At 44.1% G+C, this 23,032-nt stretch overlaps 1 protein-coding gene across 1 annotated transcript in view; it reads left to right on the top strand.

Annotated features, from left to right (window-relative positions):
- The first annotated feature begins 452 nt into the window (after positions 1-452).
- NDUFA13 (NADH:ubiquinone oxidoreductase subunit A13) overlaps positions 453-23,032 on the top strand; it is a 49,461-nt gene continuing 26,881 nt past the window's right edge. The window contains exons 1-2 of the mRNA XM_077475433.1: positions 453-617; positions 22,565-22,643. Coding sequence (XP_077331559.1) covers positions 524-617; positions 22,565-22,643 — 173 coding nt within the window. The 5' untranslated portion in view covers positions 453-523. The remainder of the gene's footprint in view (positions 618-22,564; positions 22,644-23,032) is intronic.

Below are 23,032 nucleotides of genomic sequence, written 5' to 3'. Positions count from 1 at the left end.
TGAAAGATAAAAAGTGCATTTTATATATAGCCATATAGATCATACCAAAATGAGGAGGACAGGGGGACTTTGCTCCAAATCAGGGACAGTTAGGAGCAATGTGTACAGCGTCGCACGACTGCGTAAATGTCAAAGAAACGCAGTGCCATATTTAAAAAAAATGGCCTGGTCATGAAGGGGTTAAGAAAAATGGTTAAGAAAAATGCCAGAAAAAGCCTGGTCTTCAAGTGGTTAAATGGTAAAACCAAGAACCTTTTTGGTCTTTGTACATCTTCAAGATAATGTTATAAATGTATACTTTCACATAATTCAGATAAAATGACGCTCTAATATCATAGGGAAAATGGTCGTCGGATAAAGCGAGCACAATGCAATTGAGTGCTTCAACGCTTAGCTTGGCGGAAGTCTGCCACAACAAATATGGCGTCGGAGCGCGGACGCTGACGCCGTCGTGATGACCTTTGGTCACGTGACAGCTTCAGATTCCGGATAGGTCAGGCCTCGGGGCTGTGCGGCGGGGAAGATGGCTGCGTCCAAGGTGAAGCAGGACATGCCCCCTCCAGGGGGATACGGCTCCGTGGATTATAAAAGAAACCTGCCTCGTCGGGGCTTTAGCGGTGGGTGTCTGGGAGCAGGGTGGAAGGAGGAGAGTGTGTCCTGGTTTTCGCTTCTATTAGACTCAGGCTGGTTACTAAGGATAGGGGAAATGTTTCTGTTATTAGCTGTGGTTTTCTGTGCTGTATTTTGGTAATGGTGACTGGAATCTGCCATGGTCAGCACAGACACTTGAATGCCTTTCATTAGGCTGTTTCCACACCTGAGTGTAACCGAAATGCTTGTTTCTGTTTTCAAATGTCTGGAAAAAACATTCCAGTTCCATTGTTTCTCAATGGCACCCCAGGGTTATCTGATGTAGGGAGGAGCCGTGAGAGCCACCGAGGGACCCCAGAAGAGCAGGTTTGGGGCCACTCTGTGCAAAACGAGCTGCACAGTGGAGGTAAGACTGACATGTGTTTTTTTTTTTTTTTTTTTTAATAACAAAAACCTTTACAATCACTTTGAAAACTAAAATTAATGGTAACACCGTAGATTACTAAAGTGTAACTCCCTTTTGCACTGGTGTGCTTTAATCACTTTCATATATCAAAATGACAACGGCAAAGTGGTTTCAATATCCTGACCGGACGTCATATGACATCCAACAGGATATCAAACTGCTGCGCGCCCCTGGGGGCTCACATTGTGGCGATCGTTGCGGTGTGTCAGTCTGACACACTGTAACTCCGATCCAGGTAAAGAGTCTCAGACTCTACCACGTGATCCACCATGTTCAATCACGACTGATCACAGTCTAAACAGGAAGAGCCAATGATCGGCTTTTCCTCACTCGTGTCTGTGAGGGGTGGGGTCTGTGCTGATTAATTATTAGCGCAGACCACCAGGGATGTCACTATCAGGTATGCCACACTAGGCCACCAGGGGTGCCAATCAGTGCCCACAATGGATGCCCATCAGTGCCCACCATGGACATCACTGATTGGCAGGCATTATTGATTGGCATCCATCAGTACCATTTATTAGTGAACAGTGCCACCTATCTGTGCTACCTTTTAGTGCCCATCAGCAAAACTTTTATTCACAAAGTTTTTTTGTAACGGAAACAAGAAAAAAAACATTTTTTTTTAGCAGAAAATAAAAATCCCAGCGGTAATCAAATACCACCAAAAGAAAGTTCTATTTGTGGGAAATAAAATGGGTAGTTTGGGTACAGTGTTGTATAACCACGCAATTGTCATTCAAAGTGCGACAGCGCATAAATCTGAAAACCCAGGATATCTGCTAAATTTGCACCATTTAGGAGATATCCCTGGTGTCTGCATGGGCCGAAGTCATCGGCACAAGCACACTGAAGCAATGGCACGTTCGTGCCGTTACTGGCGGCGCATGCGCCTGAGTGACATCCTGGCTCCGGCCAGTCACAGCGCTGGAACCCGCGATAACCAATAGTAACTTCGGGAGACGTGTCGCCGGCCGGTGATGTGTACTGGGACCACTGCGGGGGGCTTCAATCTAAGGTGCTGGTGCATTTTTGGAAAGGGTTAGGGACTTTTTTCCTGCAGCAGATTGCATGTAATAGACTTCAATACTTCAATGCCATAAACACAAGTGTAACATTTTTTGATGTGTTTTCTGTATTTGTTTTTTTATTTTTGCTAATAGGAATTTAAGACCGTTCTGTTAATGGAGTACAACATTGATGCGACTTTACACTCTGGCACTCAAGTAACATCAAACCATTGTGTCCAAAGTCATATGTTTGGGTTAAATATCAAGGTTAAAAAGGGACTGCAGTCTGCTCACATAATTTGTAATAAAAACATCTTTGCCATTCTGAAGCTTCCCTCCAACCACTTTGCATATTTTATATATGCTGTACTTGCAGAAATATTTTGCAGTAATCTCCCTCCACTAAGTCTGGCTGCAGCCATTTTAACTGAGGGCAGCTGAAGCTGCTGCCTATTCACTTCCTGGATTTACACAGACACGCACACCCCTCCAGCTCTACAGCTCTCTTATGACTCATTGCCCCTCCCTTCCTGTCAAACTCTCACAAGAGCGAGAGAGAGCTGTGCATGATGTCAAAAGCCTAGGCTTTTTACTAGACAAACAGGAAGTGGGCTGTATAAGGTATTTACTCACAGAAAAAAAATGCTTTACTATCCAAAGTTAAAACAACAAGGGCAGAAAATTTAATAGATAAAAAAATGACTAGGACTACGTTTCCACTATAACTACAAAGTTGTGTGATTTAGGGTGCAACTTTTGAAGTATGATTTTGATGCAACTTTACAGTATTAAAGTTGCATCAAAATAGTGCAGGAACCTTTTCAAAGCCGCGACAGCTTTAAAGGGGGTTGTAAAGGTTTGTTTTTTATTTTCTAAATAGGTTTCTTTAAGCTAATGCATTGTTGGTTCACTTACCTTTTCCTTCGATTTCCCTTCTCAATGTTTTTTTTTTCTTTGTTTTCTTTGTCTGAATTTCTCACTTCCTGTTCCTCCTCAGTAAGCAGTTCGGTAAGCTGTTCTGGCTGACTAAACACCGCTCGGATGATGGTGTGAAGTTTACTGAGGAGAAACGGGAAGTGAGAAATTCATACAAAGAAAAAAAACATTTAGAAAGGTAATCGAAGGAAAAGGTAAGTGAACCAACAATGCGCTAGCTTAAAGGACTCTATTTAGAAATAAAAATCAAAGCTTTACAACCCCTTTAAGTCGCATAGATGGAAACTGGTGCCGTTGAAATCAATAGGCTGTGACTTCTCATGTGACTGTGTCCAAAGTTGCATGACAAGTCGCACTAGTGGAAACGGAGCTTTAAGGTTAAAGTGTCCCAAACCCTCTTTAGTTTTTGAAATTAAAATAACAAACATGTTCTACTTACCTGCTCTGTGCAATGGTTATGCACAGAGCAGCCCTGATTCTCTTCTGGGGTCCCCCGTTAGCACTCCAGGCCCCTCTTCAGCAGTTGTCTCCACGGAAAGCCGCTTTTCACGAGGGCCCAAGTGCATGCTCGCCACAGCTTTTGATTATCAGCAGTGGGAGCCAATGGCTCCCACTGCTATCAATCTGTCCAATGAGGAGGGAGACAGTGATGGGAGCCGCTGCTGTCGTGTATCGGATTGGGTTTATGTAAAATAAGGGCGCAGGGTCTGGGAGGAGCTGCAGTACAAAGGGTTTTTCACCATAGAATGCATTCAGGTGAAAAACCTTGAGGCCACTTTAAGGTTAAATTTTAGGGTTAAGGGCTAAGGTTTGCGGTAATCATTAGGGTTAAAACTCTAACAATTATGCTAACCCTAATGAGTACCTCTCTCTAACCTTAAACCCAACTCTAATCCTTAATGCTTACATTTAACCCAAACCATAGCTCTTAACCATAACATTTAACTTTAACATGAGACATTGGACACAATGGTGCTACTTGAGTGCCAGAGAGTATGAAGTCGCATCAAAGTCGCACTACATGAAAAGAACAGTCATACTTTCCTATTCGTGTAAAAAAAAAAAAAAAAGTGAAACGCACCAATGTTCAAAAATGCAAAACGCAGTAATGCATCAACTGCAACCTGCATAGCTGTGAACCTAGCCTTATTGTCCTTTTCCAGGATGACCAAAGCACATGAAAATGCTATATAAGTACATAAATAAATAAAAACGATTCCCTATTAAGTCCTATGTGACTGTTCACACTACAGATGTGATAAGTGATTATTCCTGCGCTGCTCCGAGTAAAGGCTACCTATATGAATAGCTGCATACACCAATGTGAACCAAACTGTGTCCAATAAAAAAATATATATATGGAAAAAGTTGATGTCGCACTATTCTTACTCTATTGTAAGAGGGGGGCTATTGCACCTTCTACTCTAATACTATATAAATGACTTACAAATAGTATGAAGGGTCAATGCAATATTTGGGTATGTGATAAATTCTAGATGTTCTATGTGGCTTGTAATTGAATGTGGTGTGGGTATTTTGTAGAAAAGAGTATTATAGAATAGAGTGCCAAAAAAAATCAAAAAAAATGTACTGTAAAAATCTATAAACCCACTTGCAGAGGTGAAAATACCTAGTAGTGTTGAGTGTATATAAACCTTGCGAGAATGTATTAATGTAGGATATTATCGCATTGAAATCCCATATAACAATTTAAAGAAGGAAAAAAATAATATATATCAATAAATAAATCAACAAATGTATGTGTGTTTTTTTATTTTTTCTTTAACCACTTAAGGACCACCGCATGGCAATGTACGTCGGTGCAGTGGCACGTACATGTACGTGCTCGCCTTCCAAAACGCCTGCTAGCACCTGCGTTTTGCCCCTCCGCCCAGCCAAGTGCAGTATCGATCGATCACTGTCACTTACAAAACACTAAACCCATAACTGCAGCGTTTGTAGAGTCAGGCCTGATCCCTGTGATCGCTAACAGTTTTTTTTGGTAGCGTTTTATATTTCAATCCGGAAGGCGGTGCTTGGATTTCGGGGTCCCGTACGTGGCTAGGCTCCCAAAAAGTCCCCCACATGTGGTATCCCCGTACTCGGGGAAAAGCAGCAGAATTTATTTTGGGGTGTAATTTGACTTATGCCCATAGCATGTGTGAGCAATATATCATTTAGTGACAACTTTGTGCAAAAAAAAAACAAAAACAAATTGTAATATTCCTGCAACTTGTGGCAAAATATAAAATATTCCATGGACTCAACATGCCTCTCAGTAAATAGCTTGGGGTGTCTACTTTCCAAAATGGGGTCATTTGGGGGGGGGTTTTGTGCTATTTTGGCATTTTATGGCCTTCGAAACTGTGATAGGTAGTGAGGAGTGTAATAAAAAATTTGCACCCTTAGAAATCCTGAAGGCAGTGATTGGTTTTCAGGGTGCCGTACGCAGCTAGACTCCCAAAAAGTCCCACATATGGGGTATCCCCGTACTCAGGAGAAGCAACAGAATATATTTTGGGGTGCAATTCCACATATAACTATGGCATGTGTGAGTAATATATCATTTAGTGACAACTTTAGTGTAAACTTTTATTTTTTTATTTTTTGTGTCATTCAATCACTTGGGACAAAAAAAAAATTCAGTGGGCTCAACATGCCCCTCAGCAATTTCCTTGGGGTGTCTACTTTCCAAAATGGGGTCATTTGGGGGGGGGGGGGGGTTGTACTGCCCTGCCATTTTAGCAACTCTTGAAATGGGCAGTCATAAATTAATAGCTGTGTAAATTCCAGAAAATGTACTCTAGTTTGTAGACGCTATAACTTTTGCGCAAACCAATAAATATACGCTTATTGAATTTTTTTTTTACTAAAGACATGTGGCTGAATACAATTTGCCCTAAATGTATGACTAAAATTGAGTTTATTCGATTTTTCTCCAGTCATCTTCCAGGACGGCACACCTGAGAGAGATGACTGGTCCACCTGACAGGAAACACAATCAACAACAAATTTAAAAGTCCCCACCCCTCCCTCAGACCCTCAGTTCTTGATTGTGTTTCCCACAGGATGGCAGCGAAACCAAGTTTCTTTCTAAAATTTTTTCTTATGGGGTCTGGGACCCCGTGTTTTTCGTTAGGTTTTTTTCCTGGGACTTAAACAGACAGGGTCTGTGGTGCTCCCTTGTATACCCCCAGGAGAAATCTTGGGGGGGGGGGGGGGTATTCCTCACTCAAGGTCTCCTTAGGGAGCCTTGTAAAAGCCTCGTGGGACAGGGGAGTTGTCCCAGTAGCGCTATTTCCCCTGTTGTCTTGTTTTTTTCTTACCTGCACATTTCGTTGGTGGAGTGGTGAGTTGCTGCTTGTCCCTATACGGAATGCGAGTGGCGTGCGTTCCAACGCCACAGCGCATGTCCGGAAGTCCAAGGGCGTCACTTCCGGGTGTCGAGTTCTGGAAGTGGGACGGCTGGACGCACCGGCGTTCGTTCCAGCCTCAGGCGCAGGACCGGAAGAGGCCGTACGTCATTTCCGGACGACGGACCTCCTTAAAGATGGCGCCGATCGGCGCGTTTTTCAAACAGAACGGGTGTGCTGTGATACACCCAGTCTCCTCGTCCGACAAGACGCTTTCCCGGAGGCAGCACTTGAAAAAAAGACAACAAGGGGACGCTCGAGACCTGATCCAGCGATCCTGCAGGGCAGCAAATCGCCATGGAAGAGGAAGGTCCGTCTGAGCAGACAGCCGTTGAGGTCGCCACTGGGGGTGAGTGATCCAACTTTATTTAGGGGCAGGGTTCTCTGGGGTAGAGCTCCTGTGCCCCTTTTTAGGACTTGTGTAGCTAAATTGTCTATTTTTTGACTATTCCCAGGGACCGAAAGCTCTGCCCAGGGGTCAGCTGCTAGGTCTAAGGGAAAGGCTACTTCAAAGTCCAGGCGTTGTGGTTACTGTAACTCTAAGTTGGCACAAGACCACTCCAAACCTTTCTGCGATCGATGTATCATCAAGCTCGCAGGCAAGGAGACCGCTCAGGTCGTGAAAGAATGTAGGGCCTTACAAGCAGAAATGTTGGCTACCCTTCAATCTTTTCAGTCCACCCTTGTGAAGGGTTTGGAGGAAGTACCGTCAGAGAGAGAGAGACTCCTCAGTTACAGGAAAACTTTTCCACATCTTATGCGGAAAGTTCCCAGGGCCAAGTCTCCCTATTATCTGAGGTGGAGGAAGGCCAGGTCCCAGATTGTAGTTCTGGAGAGGAAGATTCAGACCAAGATAGCCAGGGGGAGGCTAAGCTTGGGGGATTTTTGTTCTCGAGTGAGGACATGGAAGGTTTATTAAAAGCCATTTACACCTCAGAAGATATTCAGGTTCCCTCTGCTCAAGTCTCAGCACAGGATAGAGTATATAGAGGTTTAGGAAGGTTACAGTCCAGAACCTTTCCCATCCACCAGTCTCTGAAGGAGATAATCCTCAGAGAATGGAAGGAACCTGAACGCAAGCTTCTCAAACTGAAAGCTTGGAAAAGGAGGTGTCCCTTTGAAGATGAGGAGGAGGAAAAATTTTTTACAGCTCCTCGCTTGGATGCAGCCTTAGCGCAGGTATCTAAGAGGTCCGATTTATCCTTTGAAGATTCTGGTAATATCCAGGATCAGATGGATAGAAAGTCGGAAACTTTACTCAAAAGAGCCTGGGAGGCGAATGCGGCGGCAATGGCGCCTGCCCTAGCTTCCGCCTGTGTAGCCAGAAATGCTGACACCTGGCTTGGCAAATTAATGGATCATGTTTCCCGCAGTAGGGAGGCTAAAGAGATCGTAGACTCGCTGGAGGTAATCAGTCGAGCAGTAGCATATGTGGCAGATGCAGCAGTGGAGACTGTTAGGACCACAGCTAAAGCAGCAGCACTTTTGAACTCTGCCAGGAGGGCTCTATGGGTCAAGACCTGGGATGGGGATTTTACTTCCAAGTCTCGCCTATGCGGCATCCCCTTTGAAGGTTCCTTGCTGTTTGGTTCAGGCCTAGATCAGGTTTTGTCCCGATCTACGGAGAAGGGCAAGAAATTTCCTGTAAGGCCCAAGAAGGAAAGGGGTAAGAAATTTTTTCGAGGCCCCTATTCAAAGACCCATCATAAGGGGAAAGCTGAACAAAGGAGGAAATGGAACTTGGGAAAAGGAAAAGAAAAAAGTGCAATTCTTTTCTCCAGCTCTGGAGCCTCTCAGAAAGAAGGCAAATGACGCCACCGTAAAGGTAGGCGCAAGACTCAGCGATTTCCTTCCACAGTGGGAAAGGATTATGCAGAGTCCATACATTTTAAACCTTTTAGAAGTGGGGTACAGACTGGAATTTCAGACTCATCCCCCACAGGAATTTTTGGTTACTTTTCCTCCCAGGGACCCAACCAAGGCAGAAGGGTTACTGAAAAATCTAAAGGAGCTAGCAGAGCAAAGGGTTATTACTCCAGTACCAACCAATCAGCTTACACAGGGTTTTTACTCACACGTATTTGTGGTTCCAAAACCCTCAGGAAAATTTCGGTTGATAATAAATTTGAGAAGACTCAACCGTTACCTGCTTCACAAAAAGTTCAGGATGGAGAGTATTTACTCAGTAAGAAAACATCTACAGAGAGGAGTCTTTATGGTCACCCTGGACCTAAAAGACGCTTATCTACACGTACCCATTGCTCCCGAACACCAGAAGTACCTACGCTTCGCTGTTTGCATACAGCAGAGGATACAACACTGGCAGTTCAGGGCTCTTCCCTTTGGGCTGGCGGCAAGTCCAAGGATATTCACAAAGGTGTTAGCCGAAGTAGTAGCATACCTACACCTGCAGGGGATAGGGTTAATACCCTATCTGGACGACTTGCTGATCTACAGTGTGGATCAGAGGCAAGCAGTAATAGACAGAGACATCGTGTTAGAAACTCTGGAGACCTTGGGCTGGATGGTCAGTCGGGAGAAGTCCTCACTGACTCCATCTCAGTCCAAACTATACCTAGGCTACCTGTTAGACTCGCAGGCACAGAAGGTATTCTTACCAACAGAGAAGGTAACGAAGGTCCAGAATGTGGTTGTCACCCTTCTCGAAAGAGGAGAAGCCTCTCTGAGATGTATAATGAGACTGCTGGGTCTCATGACGGCCTGCATTCCGGCAGTAACCTGGGCACAACTCCATTCTCGGGAGCTTCAGGCTTTTCTGCTTGCCTCATGGGGAGGCAAAAGAGAAACATTAGAGAACAGAGTAACCATCACAGAGGAGGTATCTCGTTCTCTGCGGTGGTGGCTCGACCCACAGAATTTGTTGAAAGGTCGCCCCTGGTCTCAGGTAAACCCTTTGGTCTTAACCACGGACGCCAGCGCTTGGGGTTGGGGGGCTCATCTGGGAGACCAATATACCCAAGGGTCCTGGAACCACAGCCAAGCCAGGGAGTCTTCCAATTTCAGGGAGCTTCTGGCAGTAGGCAAAGCCCTAGACTATTTCCGAGAGGAACTGCAGGACAAGGAGGTTCAGGTCCTCTCAGACAACCTGGTTACGGTGGCATACTTAAACCACCAAGGGGGGACAAGGTCGGACAAACTAAGACGGTTAGCACAACAGATCCTTGTGAAAGCAGAAAAGAGGGTCCTTTCACTGTCAGCGATTCATATAAGGGGCTCACTCAATCTGCAAGCAGATTTTCTAAGCAGACAGCCCATCCTTCAGGGGGAATGGGGATTGAGCAAATAAATCTTCTCCCTGGTGTGCAGACATTTTGGCAAGCCAGAAATAGATTTGTTCGCCTCCCGGGAGAATGCGAAGGGTCTCAAGTTTTTCTCCCTTTACAAGGATCAAGAAGCAGAAGGGATAGACGCTCTTGTACAAGTGTGGGATTTCAGGCTGGCTTATGCCTTTCCCCCATTGGTGCTCCTTCCCAGAGTCCTACAGAAATTAGCCTACTCAAGGTCAGACCTGATACTGATAGCACCCTGGTGGCCCAAGAGAGTTTGGTTTCCCACCATTCAGAGTCTCGCGATAGCTCCCCCACTGCGTCTGCCGGTGCAACGAGACCTACTCAGTCAGGGTCCAATCTTTCACCCCGACCCGGGTCGTCTCTCTCTGACAGCATGGCTATTGAAAGGGAAATACTCCGAGACAGGGGCTGTTCGGAAAAAGTGATAGATACTCTTCTCCTCAGTAGGAAAGGCGTCACCAGAAAAATTTATGCAAAGGTCTGGAAAGTCTTCTCCCACTGGCTACAGTCTAAGGAGGGGGCTCTCCAGATGATACCTACCATCCTAGACTTTCTTCAGGAGGGGGTGGACCAGGGTTTGGCAGTTAGCACCCTAAAGGTCCAGGTGGCAGCCCTGTCCGTGTTTTTTGATAGGAAGCTAGGACAGGAGCCGCTAATAAAAAGATTTTTGTCAGCCAGGGAAAGGGTAGTTCCAGTTAGGTCGGTCAGTTGCCCTCCATGGGATCTGTCCCTGGTATTAGATGCCCTAACAAGGGGGCCTTTTGAGCCGGTGGCTCAAATTTCGGTTAGACTCTTGTCATTTAAGTTGGCCTTCCTCCTGGCTATCACTACGGCCAGGAGGGTGAGTGATATACAGGCTCTGTCGATTAAAGAGCCGTTTTTGCGCATCCTAGAGGATAGGGTAATCCTCACTCAGGATCCTCTTTATTTGCCAAAGGTAGCTTCATTATTTCACAGAACACAGGAGATTATTCTCCCGTCCTTTTGCCAGAATCCTAAGAATAAGGAAGAGGAAAGATTTCATTTCTTAGATGTCAGACGTTGTCTCCTAGTCTATTTAGAAAGGGTGAAAGACTTTAGGAGATCCAGTCATTTATTGGTCACTTTTTCAGGGAAGAAAAAGGGTCTTCAAGCATCTAAGTCTACGATAGCTAGATGGGTTAGACAAACCATATCCATCGCTTATAGACGGGCAGGTAAACCAGTACCAACCCGCCTTAAGGCGCATTCAGCCAGATCCCTAGCGACCTCCTGGGCAGAGAGGGCAGGCGCCTCAATCGACCAGATCTGCAAAGCAGCAACATGGACGAGCCATAGAACATTTCTGAGGCACTACAGAGTGGAGCTGTTGTCCCCTCAGGATTTGGCATTTGGCAGGAAGGTCCTACAAGCGGTTGTCCCGCCCTAAAGGTAGGCCTGAACTTCTTGCTTATCCTCTCAGGTGTGCCGTCCTGGAAGATGACTGGAGAAAATGACCAGGTACACTTACCGGTAACGTCTTTTCTAGGAAATCTTCCAGGACGGCAGGCCTACTCCCTACCCTTGTTTTATTGGTGTGGTATATTAATTCTTCACAGAATGTTCCCTCTGACACTGGTGTGGGATTTTCTTTACCATAACTGAGGGTCTGAGGGAGGGGTGGGGACTTTTAAATTTGTTGTTGATTGTGTTTCCTGTCAGGTGGACCAGTCATCTCTCTCAGGTGTGCCGTCCTGGAAGATTTCCTAGAAAAGACGTTACCGGTAAGTGTAACTGGTCATTTTCTTATAACAAAAAGTAGAAAATATTTTTTTTTTCTCAAAATTTTCGGTCTTTTTCCATTTATGTCGCAAAAAATAAAAATCGCAGAGGCAATCAAATACCATCAAAAGAAAGCTCAGCTGTGTGATCAGGGTGGAATGTATCTTTTGATCCCTAAGCTCTTTACTGTCCTGACCCCTCTTTCCTCACTCTCTTCCCCCTTTCTTCCCTCCCCTATACAAGTTGCAGTAATACCCGATTACTTAAGTTATGACCTCTAGTCTCATTAGACCAGCATGGTGGCACATACAGAGCTCCCCCCCCCCCAGAGTGAACGTTGCCAGAATGAACACAATAGCCCTAGTCTACCTGTAATGAGTGGGCAGCACCCGCTGAGAGGATAGTGGTGCACACACACCCACTTTAACTTAGACTAATCATGGTAGGACTACAGGCTCTCTTACCATACTACCTAAATCGAAGCTCAAAACAAACACTTTAACCACGTGACAGTTCGACACCACTGTAGTAGAGTGGATTTCTCTGTGGTTTCTTTTTTTTATGTTTATGTAACAATGTAACATGAATATGTTGGAATATTCTGTATTTTTTTTTCCCCCTCCTATCTTGCTTCTATATCTCAATAAAAATAAGATTGAATTAAAAGAAAGCTCTATTTGTGGGAAGAAATGGACGCAAATTTCATTTGGGTGCAACATTGCATGACCGCGCAATTACCAGTAAAAGCAGCGCAGTGCGAAATTGTAAAAAGACCTCTGGTCCTTAAGTGGTTGTAAAGCCTTACAAACCACTTTGACCTACAGGTAAGTCTAGATTAAGGCTTACCTGTAGGTCCAAGCAATATCTCCAGGCGCACTGAGCGCGGCATTTCCAAGAATGGAGCTGTCGCGCGTGTCGACTCCCGTGCGCATGCACGAGTGACGTCATCGCGGCTTCACCGAATGACAGCGGCGGAGCTGCGAGACCCCACCAACAAGATGGATGCGGCGGACTACAGGGGACAGCGGCGACTTCGCTGGCTCCTGTGTCAGGTAAGTGATACATAATGGGCTACTATGCGATGCATAGTAGCCCATTATGCTTTGCCTTTGCAGGGAATGAAAGAGGAAGTAAACTCATCAGGGTTTATTTCCTCTTTAGGCTGACAATTGGTCCGGGGCTGAAGTGGTTAAATTGTTATATGGGATTACAATGCGATAATATCCTACATTAATACATTCTCGCAAGGTTTATATACACTCAACACTACTGGGTATTTTCACCTCTGCAAGTGGGTTTATAGATTTTTTTACAGTACTTTTTATTTTATTTTTTTTATTTATTTTTTGGCACTCTATTCTATAATACTCTTTTCTACAAAATACCCACACCACATTCAATTACAAGCCATATAGAACATCTAGAATTTCACATACCCAAATATTGCATTGACCCTTCATACTATTTGTAAGTCATTTATATAGTATTAGAGTAAAAGGTGTAACAGCCCCCCTCTTACAATAGAGTAAGAATAGCGCGACATCAACTTTTTCCACACTACAGATGTGCTACACTTTCAATGTCCTGCATGCTGTATCTTTTCTACAGTTTTTCAAAAGTGCACCAAAAAGGCACCTTCTATTGTAAGGGTAATGGTAATGCATCAAAATCTCATTAGTGTTGAAAGGTCCCTAAAGGCAAAACTTTTTTTGATAAAATTGAAAGGGATTAAAACATCTGTCAGGTTTTTATTGCTGTCTGTGCCCCCGTTTCACCTTCTCTACTTGTCCTGCTTACTTTTTATCACCGAAAGCGAAAGAAAATCCCATATTTTGGGCTGTCCTCCCGAACGGGAATAGTGGGGATATGTATCATTGGGGACAATCAGGTATTCCTACACTTTAGAGGGATTTTCTGTTTTGGCTATGGGACAGGAAGTGAAGGGAAATCTCCCCAATGGGTCACATGGCTACAAAACCCTCACTCCATCCAAAAAGAGGGGGCTTTTATGCCTTTTGTCCAAATTTTTTTTTTTTTTTTTTTTTTTTCATTTAACTCAAGGAAAATGCATCAAAACAGCTGTTGACACTCATATCAAGACACATATTGTGGCACATGAATATGCATTATGACATGTACAGTGAGATTCAAAACATGTGACAACTCTTTAAAATGTTCAATGCATTATGACACCTTTTTAAAAGCCAGATTCCTAAAGTGGAACTTGACCTAATTTTACATGGTCCTCTCTCCTGCATCCTATGCCTAATCCCTTCCTCTTGCACATTGTCCAAAAAAGTTTGTGTTTTTGTGTGTTTATTTTTTTATTTTTTTTATATTTCTTAAAGTGGACCTTCACCCTCAAGTGGAAGTTATGCTCATTGGAACAAACCCCCCCCCTGGTGCCACAATTGGCAACTTTCAGGGGGTGCAGATACCTGTATAATCCAGGTATCTGTTCCCACTTCCGGTTATAGCTAGCCGCAAATGCACCCCCCCCCCCTTGTGTTTTGGGAAACGCACAGTTGCCAGGACACAGCGGGACCAGTGAAGACGCGCAGCGCGACTCTCGCATGCACAGTAGGGAACCGGGAAGTTAAGCCGCAACACTTCACTTCCCGATTCCCTGACAGAGGATGGCGGCGGGGGCAGCCGAGAGACGAGCGATTGCTCATCATCTGCTGCCGACGTCGCTGGACCCTGGAACAGGTAAGTGTCCATTTATAAAAAGTCGGCAGCTGCAGTATTTGTAGCTGCTGACTTTTTAATTTTTTTTCAGATGGCACTCCTCTTTAACTTTGGCATAGGCCAAAATGACACCTCAGCCCCTCTCTGCATGCAACATCTCACAAACTGTCTCCTGGAATGTGTGATGAAGCCATTCCAGGAGCCATTTGTGATCGCTCTCTCTCGCTCTCTCGCTCTCTCGCTCTCTCGCTCTCTCGCTCTCGCGCGCTCTCGCGCGCTCTCTCGCGCTCTCTCGCTCTCTCTCGCTCTCTCGCTCTCTCTCTCGCTCTCTCGCTCTCTCTCGCGCTCTCTCGCTCTCGCGCGCTCTCTCGCTCTCGCGCGCTCTCTCGCTCTCGCGCGCTCTCTCGCTCTCGCGCCCTCTCTCTCTCAAGTCCCATATACCTGGCAGAGTCTCATGGTGTGTCTGTGCATGCATGTTTTCAATTCAAGATTGCAGCACTGGAGAAGAGGGGTGATGGTAGAGCTTTTGTTTCAAGTAACAACATTGGACGCCCTCGTGACCACATGGTTGGGATCTTTCTTGAGCCTGGACCAGCTGAGTGATGTCAGCTAACTGCAGGCTTTAGCCCTCTGTTGGCTTTAAACAGGTCACAGGAGTGTAGAACTAGTGTAGCTTTGGCTATATTTATCCATTAACCTCCTGTCAACTGCAAGTGGGTGCAGGTTTGGCAACGTACATATATTTGGACACGGCATGCGTTTGGAAGCAGATTTCAGCCAATGAAGGGAGTAAAACCTTATGGAGGTCAAGTGGTTGAAGCAGGAAGAAAACTTGCCACTAAAAATACAATTTTTGGATCCCCTGGAGCTGTTTGTCTAAATATGCTAGTATGTATAGAATGTTTGTATATCAAGGCAGACTTGCATTGCAAGTAAACCCTTCCACTGCTGTGATGTCAGCTCTCTTCTCCCATCTTCTTCCAACCTTCTACATGGTTTCAGAGTCTTTCCTCTTGATCAACTATTTGCCTTATGCATATGGGAGTTACTTTGTCTCAGCACACCACCTTGCTGAGATTATACATCAAGCTGCAGAAGTGGCGGCATTAAAACGTTGACATTCCTATTTAAATTGTGAAGATTTGGCGGGAGGAGTAGCAAAGGGCAGCAGACAAGAATATGATAGTGTTGGATTTTTTTCTTATGTTTACCCTGCTTCTAAGGCAGGGCTCGACAAAACCCGGGCGCCAGGTCGCATTTGCGACTAGAATTAGCGACCTGGGGCAGCACAGCTGGGGGTATCCTGTCTCTGTGGACCCCCCCGGCGTGATCGCGTCGGGCCGTTCCGCCGACGGCCGGTAATTGAGGCCGCGGCTTTGAGGCCTTCTGCGGTCCTATGATTCCTTCTGGAATCTGGCACCTTTTGTGGTGGCCGTTGGTATGACAACCAGCAATGCTAATGGAGCTTCCGTTGCCTGTTTTTTTTTTTATTTTTTTTTATTGCCTGCCTATCTCCTTCCCTTTATTTCGAACCTCTAAACATTATAAATATTTTTTATTCTAACACCCTGGAGAATAAAATGGTGGTTGTTGCAATACTGTCTGTCACACCGTATTTGCGCAGCGGACTTACAAGTGCACTTTTTTGGGGAACAATTATTTATTTAATAAAAAAATAAGACATCAGTAAAGTTAGCCCAATTTTTTTTATATATTATGAAAGATAATGTTACACTGAGTAAATTGATACCCAACATGTCACGCTTCAAAATTGCACCCGCTCATGGAATGGCGACAAACTTTTACCCTTTAAAATCTCCATAGGTGACGTTTAAAAAAATTCTACAGGTTGCATGTTTTGAGTTACAGAGGAGGTCTAGGGCTAGAATTATTGCTCTCGCTCTACCGATCACGGCAATACCTCCTATGTGTGGTTTGAACACCGCTTTCATATGCGGGCGGGACAGGGCGTGTTTTAAAAAAAAAAAAACTATCTTCCCCTCACTCGTCTCCATGTCAGGCCAGGGACAGGTCCGGATCGCCGTTACAGACCTGGCTCCTAACTTTTTAACCACTTCCCGACCAGCGCACGACTATGTACGTCGACAGAATGGCACGGGCAGGCATATTGGCGTACAGGTACGTCCAATATTCAATGCCGCCCTGCCATCGGGAGCGCGCCGCTGGCGGCGCGCTCCCGCGCTGGTTGGGGCCCCCGTGAGTCCGGTCGCGGGACCCGCGGACTCGATCGCCGCGGGCATCTCCGCGATCGTCTCACGGAGCGGCCGAATGGAGGAAATGCTGTGTAAACAACATTTCTCCATTCTGCCTAGCAACTAGTGACGCTGATCTCTGCTCCATGTGATTGGAGCAGAGATCAGTGTTCACTAAATGAAAGCCCAACCCCCCCACAGTTAGTTAGTAACACACCCCTAGGAACACTTAACCCCTACACTGCCACCCACTGGTTAACCCTTTCACTGCCAGTGTCATTTACACAGGAATCACTGCATTTATATAGCAGTGATTACTGTATAAATGACAATGGTCCCAAAAATGTGTCAAAAATGTCCGATGGGTCCCCCACAATGTCGCTGTCACAATAAAAATCGCTGATCGCCGCCATTACTAGTAAAAAAAAAATAATAAAAAATTAATAAAAATGCTATAAAACTATCCCTATTTTGTAAATGCTATAACTTTTGCGCAAACCAATCAATCGCTTATTGCGATTTTTTTTTTTTTTTTTTTTTTTTCCAAAAATATGTAGAAGAATACGTATCGGCCTAAACTGAGGGGAAAAAATGTTTTTTTATATATTTTTGGGGGATATTTATTATAACAAAGTAAAAAATAATGCGTTTTTTTTCAAAATTGTCGCTCTATTTTTGTTTATAGCGCAAAAAAATAAAAACCGAAGGGGTGATCAAATACCACCAAAAGAAAGCTCTATTTGTGGGAAAAAAAGGACGTCAATTTTGTTTGTCAGCCACGTCGCACGACCGCGCAATTGTCAGTTAAAGCGACGCAGTGCCGAATCGCAAAAAGTGGTCTGGTCTTTGACCAGCAAAATGGTCCGGTCTGCAAGTGGTTAAGCTGGCTCCTAGATTTCAAGCAAATTTGTCAAGCCCTGTTCTAAGGCCCCTTTCACACTTGTGTGACTTGGGACTGCAAAGTCACGTGAAAAGTTGTACCCCATGATTTCCAATGTGTACCGTTCATATCTGTGCGGCATCAAAGTAGTTCCTGCACTACTTTGGTCCGACAGTGATGCAACTTGAGGTCCATAGACCTCAAGATTACACAGGCATTGGTTCAAGTTGCGGGAAAGTTGCACAAAAACACAACTGTGTTGCTTGTTTAAAAAATACCAGCCAGCAGCCCTCTGTAGTAGAAGATGCTGAATATCTAATGCTAGGCAGGAATTCTACTTGAAAGAAACAACGTTAAATGTCGGCACCAAAAAGTTATGTGTTCTTCGGACAAGTCTAGGGCTGCAACTAACGATTATTTTCATAATCGATTAGTTGGCCGATTTATTGTTTCGATTAATCGGTTAATAACCTTTAAAAAAAATTGACTTTCATTTTCAACCACAGTGACGGGACAATTTGGAAATAATAGAAAACTTCTTAGTCAAAGGAATTTTCAGGCAGTGTGTGTGGTTTTCCGTTCAGAAATTACATTAATGTTAAAAAGTGAAAATTTCAAACAAAATGATTTCATTTAGCGATTGTACAAAGATTTTTTTTGTCTGAATATTCTCATCTGAAAATGGATCCGTAGGACCAGCATAAGGCTCGGTACACCTATGCAGTTTGCTTTTGATCTGTTTCTGCAGTGCTTTTTGCTGTACGTTTTGATTTTTGCGCACATGATTTTACTGCAATTTGCTTTTTTTTTTTTGGGCAGAATAAAAAACACAAATTGCTGCAAAAACGCATTACATGCTTTTCTGCAGCTTCTCCATTGAAGTATATTGAACTAATAATAAAGCACCATTTTGTGTTAAAAGTCCCCCACCCTTTCAGATGTGAATGTGTCCCATAGGAAACCATGTAAATGAACTGTAGTGCATTTCTGCAAAAAGCACCAATAAACACATAGATGTGAACCAGGTCTAAGCCCTTGTACACACGGTCGGACATTCCGACAACCAAATCCGTCGGATTTTGTCCAAAACTGTTGCATACACACGGTCGGACAAAGTTATTTCATTACGACGGGACTACGTTCAGGCTAGTAGCCAATAGCTTTGGTGTAGGAATTTGATCTGAGCATGCGTGGCACTTTGTCCGATCGGAATTCTCTACACAGGATCGGACAAAGTCCGATTGGATCATGTTGTCGGAAAGTTTTATAGCCAAGCTGGAAAACTTGGTCCGTCGGATATTCCAACGGAAACAGTCCGATGGAGCCCACACATGGTCGGATTATCCGACAACACGGTCCGATCGGACATTTTCCGTCGGAATGTCCGACCGTGTGTACAAGGGCTTAGACGTTTAGTAACATAATGGGGTTAAAAAAAACTAAAAATTAGCCCTTTATAGTACAAAAAAAGCAGATGATCACTACTGTAAGGGGTTCATTTTTTTTTACTGTAGAACTGTGAAAGTAATATTTTAAGTAGTGATTATTTGCTCTTTTTGTACTATAAAGGGCTCATTTTAGTTTTTTTTTTTTTAACCCCATTATGTTACTGACCGATTAATCGATTATGAAAATGGTAATCGACTAATTTCATAATCGATTAGTTGTCGATTAATCGATTAGTTGTTTCAGCCCTAGACAAGTCCCTGAAGAGCCCCTTCTGGATTCAGGCTGTTTAGAGATCTTGAAAGTAGTTGTAAACCCTCACATATACCCAGTGAAGTGAATAGCCTCAGACGATACATAGAGATTAAACAAATTCTCCTACATAAGTTTTACTTGTTTATCTGTAGTCTTCTCTACACCCCTTCAAAAGGGACAGATCATGTTAAAAATCTTTCTTCATCTGTCATCAGAGGAGGGGGCGCAGAGGCTGCAGTTACACAGTGTGCGAGAGCTAATTGGGGAAAGGAACACCCCCCTCCCCTTTCCTCCTAATCCATCTAACCCTGTGAAGAAGAAATCGCTATACATACCTTTTTCTGAAGCTGATCCAGTCCCATCTCCAACAGTGGATACTGTGTGCAGGAGAGAACCGACAATGACTGGGAAATGTCACAGGGTTACTATGGGGCTTCTGTTGTCAGCTGCCTCTCCTGCACATGCTTACACACTGAAGCTGCCACTTTAACGTGGGACCAAACCATAGCGGCTGCAGAACAGGTACTGTAGGTATAGGGATTTCTTCTTTACAGGGTCAGATGGTTTAGAATGTGACTGAGAGTAGCTTTAGTGTAAGACGCCTTTCACACTGGAGGTGTTTTTCAGGTGCTTTAGCACTAAAAATAGTGCCTGTAAATAGAGGTCGACCGATATATCGGCCGATATTTGCCGTTTTTTTAATTAATCGGCATCGGCCGATTGTGCTGATAAAAAGGCCGATTTAGAACAGCGGGACTTGGAAATGACTTCTGTAATAGAAGTCAGTGTAAGTTGCCTGAGTTCTCATAGAAACGACTTGTCTCCTCTCTGGGCAGTCTGCCAAGAAAATAACAAAAAGATACAATGTTTACACTTGAATGAATGAAATCATCTCTGTGTGTAGAAGTTCTCAGTTTTAACCATTTTAAAGACTAAATCTTTTCTGACACTTGTTGCTTACACGTAAAAATCCTGTATTTTCTGCCAGATAATCACTTGGACCCCCCCAAAAATTATATATATATATATATATATATATATATATATATATATATATATATATATATATATATATATATATATATATATATATATATATATATATATATATATATATATATATATATATATAAATTTTTTTTAGCAGAGATCCTAGGGAATAAAATGGCGGTTGTTGCAATATTTTATGTCACACGGCATTTGCACAGAGGTCTTTCAAATGCATTTTTTTTGGGAAAAAAATACACCATTTAAAAAAAAAAAAAAATTTTTAAAAACAGTAAAGTTAGCCCATTTTTTTTTTCGTCCAAAAGTTTTGATTATCTGTTTTTATTTAATAGTTTTTTTTTTTTTTTTTTTAAATCTAAATCATACATACAAGTAAACTGATTGGAGGTTTGTTTTGTTTAATAAATGTTTAAATGTAAGAAATTTTCTGTATCACTTATGAAGGCTGCTTTCACACTGGAGCGGGCAGGCGTTGATGATAAAACGCTGCAAGTTTTAGCGGCTCTTTACCATCATTTTAGCGGCGCTATTTGGCTGCTAGTGGGGCACATAAAACCCTGCTAGCAGCCGAGGAAGAGGTTAAATGTGCCCGTGAAGCACCGCTGCCAAATCGCATTGCATGCGCTTCGGCAGTGGTGCCCATTCATATCAATGGGCAGGAGTGGTGGAGGAGCGGTATACACCACTCCAAAGACTTTTTTTAAGATCCTGCCAGCGCATCGCCTTAGTGCCCATTCACACTACCGCGACTTGTCAGGCGACTTAGTCGCCTGACAAGTCGCGCTCCGTTCTGTACTATGGAACCGTTCTAATAGGAGCGACTCAAGTCGCTCCGACTTAGAAAAAGGTTCCTGTACTATTTTTGAGGCGACTTGCATTGACTTCTATACAGTCGTCGTTTTGCAAGTTGCTGCTGAAGTCGTGTGCAGGTCCCGTCTGTGAGTCGCGCTGCAAGTCGTGTCGCCCCTGTGTGAACGGGCACTCAGTGTGAAAGCACTCTGTCTTTCACACAGACTGCAGGGGAGCCGTTTTGCAGGCACTTTACAGGCGCTATTTTTAGCCCAAAAGCGCCTGAAAAATGTCCCAGTGGGAAAGGTGTGTTAGATTTTATGAGATCAAGGGGGGATTAAAAAAAAATCGGCATAACGTATCGGCCCAAAAAAATCGGCATCATATATCGGCTATCGGCCGCCATGATTTCTAAATATCGGCATCGGCCAGAGAAAAACCCATATTGGTCGACCTCTACCTGTAAAGCTCCTGAAAAACTTCATCTGCATTCCCAGTGTGAAAGCCTGAGTGCTTTCACACTGGGGTGCTGCACTGGCAGGATGTAAAAAAAGTCATGCAAGCAGCTTTGAGGTGCTTTAGGAGCAGTGTATACACCACTCCTAAAGTGGAATCAGTGGGCAGCACCCTTTAACCCATTATTCGTAAAGCGCAGCTAAAACTAGTGGAAATTTTACACTGCCAGCGCCCGGGCATCAGTGGTAAAGGGCACTTTGTTTTTGGCTTAACTTCTACATTAACCACTTGCTTACTGGGCACTTAAACCCCCCCCTCCTGCCCAGACCAATTTTCATCTTTCAGCGCTGATGCACTTTGACAATTGCGCGGTCATACAACACCGTACCCAAATGAAATTTTTATCATTTTTTTTCCCCACAAATAGAGCTTTCTTTTGGTGGTATTTAATTACAGCTGAGAGTTTTTATTTTTTGCTAAACAAACAAAAAAAGATGCAAAAAAAAAAATAAAATAAAATAAAAAATCATGTTTAATAGTTTGTTATAAAATTTTGCAAACGGGTCATTTTTCTCCTTCATTGAAATGCGCTGATGAGGTGGCACTGGTGGGTGCTGATGAGGTGGCACTGGTGGGCAAAGATGGGCACTGGTAGATGACACTGATGGGGATGGATATGTGGCATATGAGGTGCAGCACTGTTGTTGAGGCAGATTGTGGGCACTGATGAGTGGCACTGTGCCCACTGATGGATGGTACTGATGGGTGGCACTTTTACTTTATTTAGGTGGCATTGGCAGGGGGCAGGTGGGCACTAATGACTTGGCCGTGATCGGGACTGAAGTCCCTCTCACGGCCGCCGGTGATCTTTTTCTTTTTTTTTTTTCTTCTCCTCGTGCTGTCAGCGCGAGGAGGAAAAATAGCCGATTACCGGCTGTTGTGATCACATGATCAGCTGTCATTGGCTGACAGCTGATCATGTGGTCGAGATCGACCCCCTTGCTCCGATCTGTGATCAGACGAGTCTCATAGACTCGGTGATCACAGAGCGCGCCGCGTGCGCCCCTCACCCGGCTATAGCGCGGATCTCAAGCGGTTAAGCCTAAATGGCCATCTTGGGGGAAAAAAAATGCAAAGAAGTTCTGTCACTTGTACCAGGCATATCTTTTACTGAAGCAATATATGCAGCAGATGGTTAGAGGTTTTTCCACTTAATACCCAATCTGGCACCTTATTGAGATGCTTTCTTATAGCATGCAAGCATATACTTTCATCAGAAAAAGTTCTTGCCCATCTGAGTGTAATATTTTGTCTAAAGAGTTCTATAATATTGTAAATAATGTCTCCCTGTCTTTTTTGCAGGTTTTACTATGTTTGCTATTGGTATAGGAGTCTCAATGTATGGAATTTGGAGCGTTGGCAAGTGGAATAGAGAAAGGAGGTATCTGAAATTCTGTGGACTGCTGAATCTTTAAACTAAAATGTATGCTTTATTATATGCATGCTCTGAGTCCTATTTACAGTCAGAACATTAAAACGATGAAACCAACAGAAATCGCACATACAGAGGTAAAGACAATACAATTATTTAATAAATGGAATACTCAGGATATATTAACAACTTCCCGACCAGCGCACGACAATGTACGTCGACAGAATGGCATGGGCAGGCATATTGGCGTACAGGTACGTCCAATATTCAATGCCGCCCTGCCATCAGGAGCGCGACGCCGGCGGCGCGCTTCCGCGCTGGTCGGGACCCCCGTGAGTCTGGTCGCGGGACCCGCGGACACTATCTCCGCGGGCATCCCCGCGATCGTCTCACGGAGC

The sequence above is a fragment of the Lithobates pipiens genome, unplaced genomic scaffold (assembly GCF_037356315.1).
Source record: "Lithobates pipiens isolate NorthernLeopardFrog02 unplaced genomic scaffold, aLitPip1_a1.2 Scaffold_13, whole genome shotgun sequence".
In the NCBI taxonomy this organism is placed as follows: domain Eukaryota; kingdom Metazoa; phylum Chordata; class Amphibia; order Anura; family Ranidae; genus Lithobates; species Lithobates pipiens.
Note: the sequence above shows the minus strand (reverse complement) of the source record. Positions and strands in the feature narration are given on the sequence as shown.